At 53.8% G+C, this 9,705-nt stretch overlaps 1 protein-coding gene across 1 annotated transcript; it reads left to right on the top strand.

The window, feature by feature from the left end:
* The first annotated feature begins 4,050 nt into the window (after positions 1-4,050).
* On the top strand, positions 4,051-9,498 carry LOC109284757 (maestro heat-like repeat family member 5). Its single transcript, XM_059723523.1, has 9 exons — positions 4,051-5,020; positions 5,621-6,120; positions 6,526-6,635; positions 6,971-7,093; positions 7,471-7,553; positions 7,961-8,066; positions 8,168-8,263; positions 8,781-8,901; positions 9,326-9,498. The coding sequence occupies exons 2-9, from the start codon at positions 5,622-5,624 to the stop codon at positions 9,496-9,498; spliced, it is 1,311 nt and encodes a 436-aa protein (XP_059579506.1). The 5' UTR covers positions 4,051-5,020; position 5,621.
* Positions 9,499-9,705: the final 207 nt, after the last annotated feature.

Here is a 9,705-nt window from a genome sequence, read left to right as displayed (position 1 = left end):
TAACACGACCACACTCACCACACTAAATAGTTAAAACAGATTGTTATTGCACCATCGACCATGTGTTAATATTACTGACTTCACTAAGATATTAAAACTCCACTAACCAAAGCAGTAAGGCAAGCGGTAATAAGGTCATGTCATGTCATGTCATATACTTCCCTGAATGCCTGTGCTGAAATGTCTAGAGCTAAAAACAATGTTACTATATATAGCCAACCTCTTGAGCACCTCAGCCTTCAGGAAACAACAATCTATCTAGTAACGGTTAAAAGATTTAAAGTGGCCTTCAGTATACATATAACTGACTAATGACACCTAATTAAAGACTCCTTGTACAATTAAAGTAAAGAAATCCTGGATTTGGCTTCTTCTCAAGTAATTAGCCCAAGAGTCCTCCTCTTCAGTAACAGGGGTTGTGAAGGCTTCTCAGATGGAGGGGCAGCTGCCTGCTCAGCGGCCTCACAAAATGGAGGGGACGCTGCCTCTCAGCATCGCACAAAATGGAGGGGAAGCTTCCCCCTCAGCAGCCTCGCAAAATGGAGGGGAAGCTGTCCCTTCAGTGCCTCTGGACTCCAGCAGCTGTATCTCACTACCACAATACGGCACAACTAATTAAAGAAATAATAAATAAATAGATACAGAAACATCTTCTTCAAGAAATCGTCCCTCTCTCCCTTCATGTTCGATCAGGACAAGATTGTCCTTCCATGTGTCTGAAGGACAAATGAAGCGTTTCTCCTTTCCCTCCAACTTTACGGGAAAAGTTGTGCAGTATTTCAGATCATATTTGACACCTGATATATGAAGTACTTCCCTTAATTCTTTGCTGCTCAGCTGTTTCAAGAAATGTGAAAATGGTGAGATTTTATGAAGGGGATGAGAGAGGAACCGGGAAACTATAGGCCAGTTTGTCTCACCGCTATGCTTGGGAAAACTCTAGAAAAAGTCATTAAGGATCACATTTATGGGAGCCCAGCAGGGGACATGATGCTGAAAGGAAATCATCATGGATTCATTGCAGGCAGATCCTGCCTGAATAACCTGGTTTCTTTTTATGACCAGGTCGCAATATGCTTAGACGCAGGAGTCGAGGTAGATGTCATCTACCTAGGCTTTAAGAAGGCCTCTGACACCGTATCTCATTCTGTTCTCATAAATAAACTGACAGGCTGTGATGGAGATGACTACATGGTCAGGTGGGTGGCAAATTGGCTGAGGGGTCGCACCCAGAGAGTGGTGGTGAACGGGTCGATATCGACCTGGAAAGATGTGGTTGGTGGAGTCCCGCAAGGCTTGGTCCCTGGACCGGTGCTATTCCATGTCTTCATCATTGACTTGGACGAGGGCGTGGAGAGCACCCTGTCCAAGTTCACAGATGATACCAAATAACTGGGCAAACTTAACACACCAGAGGGTAGGGAACGGATCCAGGCAGATCTGGACAGGCTGGAAAAACGGGCAGAAAGAAAGAGGATGCAGTTCAACAAAGACAGGTACAGAGTGCTGCACCTGGACAAAGAGATCCACCAACACACATACAGGCTGGGGGATGACCTTCTCTGCAGCACAGCGCCGGAAAGGGATCTTGAAGTCATAGTTGACTCCAAGATGGACATGAGTCGTCAACGTGACAAAGTGATCAACAAGGCTAACCACACTTCATCATGCATTAGGAGATGCATGACAAACAGATCCAGGGAGGTGATGCTTCCCCTCTGTGCCGCACTGGTCAGACTACAGTTGGAGTACTGTGTCCAGTTTTGGGCGCCGCACTTCAAAAGGGATGTGGACAACCTCGAGAGGGTTCAGAGGAGGCCGCTCGTATGGTCAGAGGCCTGCAGGCAAGGCCCTACGAGGAGAGACTGAGGGACCTAGATCTCTTCAGACTTTGCAAGAGAAGGCTGAGAGGTGATCCTGTGGCTGCCTATACATTCATCAGGGGAGGGCAGCAGGGAAGAGGACACGCTCTATTTACGAGGGCACCCCCTGGAGTAACTAGGAACAATGGCCACAAATTGAGGGGGAGTAGATGTAGGTTGGACATTAGGAAGAACTTCTTCACCGTAAGGGTTGCCAGAGTCTGGAACAGGTTTCCAAGGGAGGTGGTGCTCTCCCCAACCCTGGGGGGTCTTCAAGAGGAGGCTGCACAAGCACCTCACTGGGGTCGTCTGACCCCAGAGCTCTTTCCTGCCCAGGGCAGGGTGTTGGACTAGATGACCTACTGAGGTCCCTTTGACCCAAGCATCTGTGAATCTATCTACTAGCTGTTAAGAGGTTTAAACTAGACTTTGGTATAAATATGACTGAGTTAGGTCACCTAATTATAGATTACTTATATGATTATAGTAAATAAATCCTGGATTTGGCTTCTTCTGAGGTAATTAGCCCAAGAGTCCTCTTCTTCTGTAACAGGGGTTGTGAAGGCTTCTCACATGGGGGGGAAGCTGTCCCCTCAGCGGCCTCCTGAAATGGAGGGGAAGCTGACCCTTCAGTGCCTCTGGAGCCCAGCAGCAGTATCTCACTACCACAACACCTCACAACTAATTCGAGTGTTGCCCTGTGGGGTCAGGCCAGCTCTTAGGATCTCAATATTGTGCTGTTAGATAGGAGGGTGTGACACAGTTGTGCATATGCAAACCCACAAATCAATTGGATGCGCGCGCGCGCACACACACACACACACAGACACACACACACACTGGCAGCAGGAGAAAGAGACTCAGTGGAAGGGCTGGAGTCCAGGTGGGGAAGAGAAGCAGAGTGCAAGTCCCTGGTTGAAGAGGGGGCAGGGGGGATAGCTGCCTATCCAGGCTGGGAAGGGGTTCTTGTCTAGTAGGTGTTGTCCAGAGCGGGGTTGCTACTAAAATGAAATGCTGAAGCTTATCCTATGTCTTAGCTCACTTATACATATCCATAGGGAATAGAGAGGGGGGGGAATGTCAGAAACAGTTAGGGAAGGGGAGGGAATGCATTTTACAAGAAAAAAAGAAAATCTGGGGGGTTTGCTACATATTAAAATAAACAGACACGTAAAAATGTTGTTCAAGGAATTGTGATTCTCTTCGTGTTAGATCAGGACAGGATTTTTCCAGCTCCTTCCATGTGTCCGAGGGAGAAAAGAAACATTTCTCCTTTCCCTCCAACTTCACGGAAAAAGTTGTGGAGTATTTCATATCCTATTTGACACCTGATATATGAAGCACTTCCTTTAATTCTTTCCGGTTCAGCTCTCTATCCCTTATAAGTAATTCACTTGGGGGTCAACTGATGTGCTCACAGGACCGAGTGCCACCGGGGAGTGTGCAGCGTGGGCGAAGTAGGAAATGGGCGTGGACCTGGGAGCAGGGGAGCCTGGGAGGCGGGGGGAGGGGGAGGGGCCTAGCGGAACTCATCCCCGGGTGTTGCCGCGGCAGCGTTCGTATCATCGCGCCAGCGCCAGGGAACCGCGGTCAGTTGCAGTCGGCGGCCGGAGCGGTGCTGACGGCTGTTCTCCACCTGGAGAGGAGCAGGTAAGTGAGGGATGGGGAAAGCTGCCCCCTCTTCTGCCACAGCATGAGGTGAGCAAGGCTTGCAGACAGGACTCACCAACCCCTTCCTCAGGCAGGATCAGCCCTGTTCAGACCGTCCCATACACACCATTAGCCGAGCCCTGTACCAGCCTGCTCTCAACCCTGCCACAACACACACCTAACACCCGAACCTTGACAGGTGAAAGAGGCAAAGCACGGCAGTCTGTCCTGCCTCTATGAAATGTTGTCAATGTACGCTCAAGAGGTCTGACGTAGAGGGCCATGCCCCCCGTGGTTAAATAGGGCAGCCAAACATGAGCGCCACGTTAGGATCACACCTCAGATTACCAGGTTGCGGCTCCAAAGGATGCAGTTTCGTCTAGGAAATGTTTGTATTCCTTCCTCCTTCTGCCTGTCACATCCTCAAACTCACCCATGAAACTATTAGCTAACAGCATAGACAGCTCCTAACATTTCAACCCACAGAGGTGTCACTCAATCCCGACACTTCTTCACTGATCGCACTGAAAGATGCACTTCCTTCGCAGCCCCACAGTCAACAGATGCAACTGTTTCAGACAAATCCATGAGAATGAAAGACACTTTTTGTTGTCGTTAGTGATTTTCTTGGTGACCGTCGCCGAGTCCCAGGAGAGCCTGTTCCAGAGGAGGATTTCTTTCCTGTCACCTTTCCCCTGCACAAGCAGCTGAGGATCAGGTAATGAGACACTGCACCCTGAGGCGCAGGTGGTTGTGAAGCTGGCAGGGAAGCAATGGTCTTTTCTGATGTCAGGTTGGGGATTACTAATGTTTTCTCCCAAGCGCGTGAGCAGTGCAGAGGAGCCCAAGTCACTCTGGAGGCCAAGCCCTGAATAGCACATGATAGGAATTGCTTGTGCTAAATTAACCTTGTCTCTGTATTTTATTTTTGATTCAGACCATCTCTGCCTGCCCTGGTGACTCCAGGCTGCCAAATCCTTCCTGCTCCAGGTCCCCCTATCCAGCCAGGACGGATGGCATCTGGCACCCCACCAGTGTAGAGGCGACAACAGTTTTTGGTTAAGGAGATATCGTGTTAGATATACTTAGGATGCAAAACATGGGTACAGGCCTTGTCTGGAAAAATGGAACTGGGTAAGGAAAGGTAGAGGGAACGCGCCTTTTGAGAAGAGAGGCCAAGAGCAGACATGAGGGGCAATGGGCCTGCACAATTTTATCCAGGTTTGCCACCGAGGGCTGTAAGGGAAAATCAGAGAGGGGCAGTTATCCCTGGTAGAGAGTAAGGGAAGGGGCAAGGGGGAGGGATGCAGGAGAATGGGAAGTGCTTTAATGTGTTTGTAGGGGAAGGGGCAGTGCAAGACGGCGTATTCCAACAAGTCTCCTAATACATGGCAGAGTCCCCTTCCAGGTACAAGACACATCCACCTAGCTGCATCATCTAAGACGCCCAGCAGCTTTAGAGACTCCTGGGAGGCAGGACCCCTTGAAGCCAAGGACCAAACAAGAAGGTGAGGAACCCAGCCAGAGGGACTGCGAGACTATACCTAGCAGTCCGCCAGCCCTCCAGGGCAAGTGAGTGGTCTGTACCCTGTCCCAGTCACCTTCCCATTTCTGGCCAGGGAGGAGCAGCTGTGAGTGGGAAACCGTAACCCCAGAAGTGGTGACATCTCCTCTGGGGCTCTCCAGCACCATCATCAGTGTGTTTGCAAACATCCCCAAGGAGTGGAGTTCCCAACACCGCCCTTGCCAGGGGCCGTTCCCCCGGCCACATGTCCTGGGGAGCCCAAATCTGTGGAGCTTCGGAGAGCTCCCAGCTCACAGAAGAGGTGCCCTACTTCCCCGGGTCTATCCTGAGTCCCAATGTTCAGTCCCCCTGACTTGAATGAGGAGAGCAGGCAAGGGCAGGAGGAGGGAGTTGTTAGTTCAAACTAACTGAAAGCCTTTGTTCCTGAGCCAACAGCTTGCAAACCTCTGACAGCCAATAGCTGCCACCCAATAGTGAGGGGAAAGCATGGGATGTGGGGGAGTCACCCAGCTCAGGGAAGGGGCAGACGGACAAGTAGGGAGAGACAGCTTTGAACCCACACTCCTGGCTGTTTCTGTGTCAGGATGAAGAGGCTGAGGTGGATCCTCAGAAAGAGGACAGCAAGGATGGCCCTGGGACAGGAGAAGGATGGGAAGAAGCCTGAGGAGGAGGAGCAGGGCGGCCACCACCAGGCAGAGGCTGCAACATTGAAGGGCAGGTGGTGGCACCGTCTCGTGGGCTGGAGAAGAAGGGCACCTCCAGCAGCCATGGAAGAGCGGGGAGTGGAGCCAGTCAGGCCCCGATGGAGGTGGCCCAGGATACAGCTGGGCAGGCAGGGCCCAGCACCAACAGAGAGCCAGGCACAGCCCCCACACAGCTCCAGCCCCAAACACAGCAGCCAGGACCCCAGCCCTAAAGCCCAGCCGAAGGCCACTCCTCATGTGGCCTGGGAGGAGATGCCAGGCTCCCCAGGGCAGGAGCTGCACAGGCCCTGTTTCAAGCTCAGCTCCAGCTCCTCCAGGGAGGACAGCGACAGCTCCCAGGAGGCTGTGGGCCTCCAGCAACATGCTGCCACCACCAGAGGTGAGGTGATACCCAGACGTCCTGTGCATACAGAGCAGTGACCCCTTAGTGCAGTGAGTTGCTCTGTGATGGGGCCAGGGGATCCAGGGCAGAGCAACAGCCTGAGTGACAGGAGGCCTCGCACCCCCAGTGTGGGCCACAGACATGGTCCTGGGTGGGGAGTGGGAAGAAGGAGACTTGTACGTGAGGGTCCCCGAATCTCCCAGAGGGGCAGGCACCTCCCCGGGGTGCTGGGACAGGCGGGGCCTGAGGCAGTGCATAGAGAGGGGCAATACAGCACTCAGGCAGCCACGGGGCCATTTCCTGGGCTGCAGGAACGTGGACACACCTCTCCTCCGCATTGCCCCTGTGTTTCCCCTCAGCAGCAGCAGGCATCACAGTCTCTCCCTCTCCCTCTCCCTGCAGATACAATCCTGCCCTTCTACAGGGCAGAGCAAAAGCAAAGGGAGGACTTCACCTACCTGGAGGAACCCACCCTCTCAGTCATCCTATGGCACCTCCAGAGCACGGACCAGGTAGGAACATCCCAGAGCTGGACCAGCACCAGCCCGTCCACTCTCCCACCATGTGGCCCTCTGGGGAGGAGGAACCGAGTGAGCCACAGCCTTTGATGGGCACGTGCAGCCCACGTGGACTGGGACCCTTGTCAGGGGTGCTTTTGTCCAAAACAACCTGGGGACCCCTCCCCACAGAGACCCCACCCCTGTGCCAGACCCCATTTGCCCAGGAGGAGATGTGGATTGAGAACGGGGGATACCAACAGATCTGAGCCCCACGCTCCCCTTGGGAGGGCCAGCAGGTCCCTGGCTATGAGCCGGCCTTTTCCCATTGTAACTTATGGTGCATGCAGACTGTGAATGAGGGGCTCACTTTCCTCCGTGCCGTCCCCACGCTGTGCCTGGCTACAATGGAGAGGGGCGAGGACACCCTGGAGCCGCCCTGCTGCAAAGCGGCACTTGTGGAGAGGATTGTGGTGAGTTCAAAAGAGCACTGGCTGCTTCGGGTCAGAAGTTAAGCAGCCAGGAGAGGATGTGTGAATGGGGGCTGGAGTGAAGAGGAGAGGGCAGGTGTTGCTAGGTGTGTGGATAGGTGGTAGAGAAGCAGGACATTGTGGGGTGAATGAGTACAGGGTGGTAGGGGAATGAGAGGGCTGGAGGACAGGTGTGGGAGCAGGTGGGGAAACCGGGTGACCAACAGGGTATTCATGAGCATGTGGAAGGGAGGAGGAGAGCCGTGTTCAGTGAGGGCGGAGGAGAGAACTGGTAGGGGGGGCCCAGGTTGGCGGTGGCATCCAGGTGCCCCAGGAGCACTGTGAGGTCTCCTTCTCACGCTCCCCCATGTGTCTCTCAGGTGCTGATTGAGAAGCTGTCCCAGTGTGAAGAAGAGCCCAGCACCATCCTTCCTTACAGCATGGCTGCTGTTTGCATCCTCAGGTACTTGTTCACTTGCCCAGCTGCACTAACTGCAGCACTGCTCAGTTCCAGAGGTATGCTCCTTGTCCAAATCCCACCTAAACTAGTTCCTCTGGTTTGCCGACGAGGTGGGAATATGTCCTTTCCCCAGGTTAGGTACTGAGTTTCCCTGTAGTGATGACACAAGAGCCTTCAGCAAAGGGCCGACAGTGTGGACACTGTAGGAGGGTCGAGGATCAGTGGGAAGGGCAACAGAGGGGTCAGTGGGCCAACCCTGACCCTTGGGTTCTGGCACACTTCAGCCTTCCTTGAGGTTTCAATTCATATTGTTGCCTCTCGGTGCCTATTTCCCTGTCGAGACCTGCCCACATCAGAGCCAATGCCAGCCCCACAGAGCTCCATCCAGACAGGCTCCTCTTTCCTGACAGCAAACTGAAGCCAGCCCTGGAGCCAGCCCTGGAATCGCGCCTCCTCTACACCGCCCTCCACAAGACCTTCCTAATGGCCACAGGGCACAACAGCCAGCACATCCAGGTATCTCTTTCTCTCACCGCACAGTCCCACCAGACATCCCCTGGCAGACATGGCACAGGACTTTCCAGCACTGACCCTCTTGGCTCTCTGTCTTCTTCCAGGGAATGCAGCGGATGACCGTGGAGTACCTGGAAGCCACGCTGAGGTGCCTGCTGGCAACTGCACCCAGCCTGGCCAGGCTGCAGTTCATCGGGCAGGTGAGCACCATGGGGAGAGGCTGGGTTTGGGGCGGAGGAAGCTTCAATGACCTGTGCACTGCAGGAGCTGGTCCTCAGAGAAGAATCCCTGGCTCCTTCCTTGGGACAGGAGTCTGGTGCAAGTTCAGCATGCTGATCCCTCAGGCATTATCCAGCGAGTGGTAGATGCCACTTTAGATATTGGGTTTGGAACTTGGCAGGGATACAGGATTTTGTCTCCTTCCTGTCATGCTGTCTATGTTCAGGGAGGAGAAGAGCAGCCCTGAGACAGAATCTGGTCCCAGCTTTAAGAGACAAGAACCAGCCCTGAGATGCAGAGGGAGGGGTCAGGGCTGGGAAAGGGCGTTTGGGGGCAGGGCCGTGCTGGGTGCAACAATCGCTTCTTACAGCATTTGGCCCCCTGAGGCTGATGTTTTACCCTGGGCTTAAAGGGTCAGCACTCAGGAGCGGGCAGGGGTGGGGATCATTGGTACAACAGGAGCACGTGTTCACTGCCATGAACTTCTTCCACCCACAGCACTTGACCTTGTGGCTCCAGCTGGAAGATAAGAGGGACAGAGCCACAGCCATCAAGATCACCACCAGCCTGCTCTGCTTTGCAGTTTCCCTCCTCCCACAGTTTGAGGTAAATGATCCTTGTATCAGGTCCTGACTTTAGGCAGAGGCAGGGCTGGTGAAAAAGCCTGTGGGATAGTAGTGGCAGCGGTAAGTGCGGGATAGGAGAACGGATCCCTGAATGGGAGAATGAGGGCTGGGAAGTGGCTGTGTTTGATTCAAGGGCTTGTGCTCCTGGCTAAGAGCCCCTGTCTCAGGAGAGGACAGCAGTTGCCATAGAGTGCTCGAGGAAGATTCATGCCTGTCTCAGGAGCCCTGCTACTCCTCCTGGAGCAACAAATGCAGGGAGCCCTCAGGGGGGCCCACTCCTAGACCGTTGGCTCCCTGCTAGGTGACAGGCAGAGAGATTTATTTCTCAGGCTTCAGGAGATGCACAGGGCCCAGAGAGCCTGAGGGGATTGTCAGTCAGACATAAATGGATTCCCCTGTCCTCTGCCTTTCCTTAAGACTCGCCCAAGGTGCCCCAGTTGGGTGACCTGGTGGCCCTGCTGGGTCTGTGCATCAGCGACCCAGTGGAGGAGATCAGCCGCCAGGCCAAAGAGGCCCTCTCCCACCTCTACAAGATCTTGCTGCATCAGAAGGGTATGGAAACCTTGAGTCCAGCTGTGGGAATCACCTGAGAAAATCAGCCTGTCCAGGGTCTGCAAGCTGGGAAGGTGACATAGGGGGAGAGTTCACAGAGACATGAGGGCAAAGTGGCCTCAGGGAGGGCAGGAGCAGTAGCCTTGAACTCAGGGGAGGGACTGTAGGGTGTTACGTAACCCTTGGGCTACAGCCTGGCTTCAGTGAGATCAGGAGGTTCCCCTCTTAGACATCATCTGTGCCAT

The sequence above is a fragment of the Alligator mississippiensis genome, chromosome 3 (assembly GCF_030867095.1).
Source record: "Alligator mississippiensis isolate rAllMis1 chromosome 3, rAllMis1, whole genome shotgun sequence".
In the NCBI taxonomy this organism is placed as follows: domain Eukaryota; kingdom Metazoa; phylum Chordata; order Crocodylia; family Alligatoridae; genus Alligator; species Alligator mississippiensis.
Note: the sequence above shows the minus strand (reverse complement) of the source record. Positions and strands in the feature narration are given on the sequence as shown.

Coding starts and splice junctions, on each gene's coding strand:
- LOC109284757 (XM_059723523.1), top strand. CDS start 5,622: ATGAAGAGGCTGAGGTGGATCCTCAGAAAGAGGACAGCAAGGATGGCC. Junction 6,636..6,970: donor ACCTCCAGAGCACGGACCAG/GTAGGAACATCC, acceptor TGGTGCATGCAG/ACTGTGAATGAGGGGCTCAC. Junction 8,067..8,167: donor ACAACAGCCAGCACATCCAG/GTATCTCTTTCT, acceptor GTCTTCTTCCAG/GGAATGCAGCGGATGACCGT.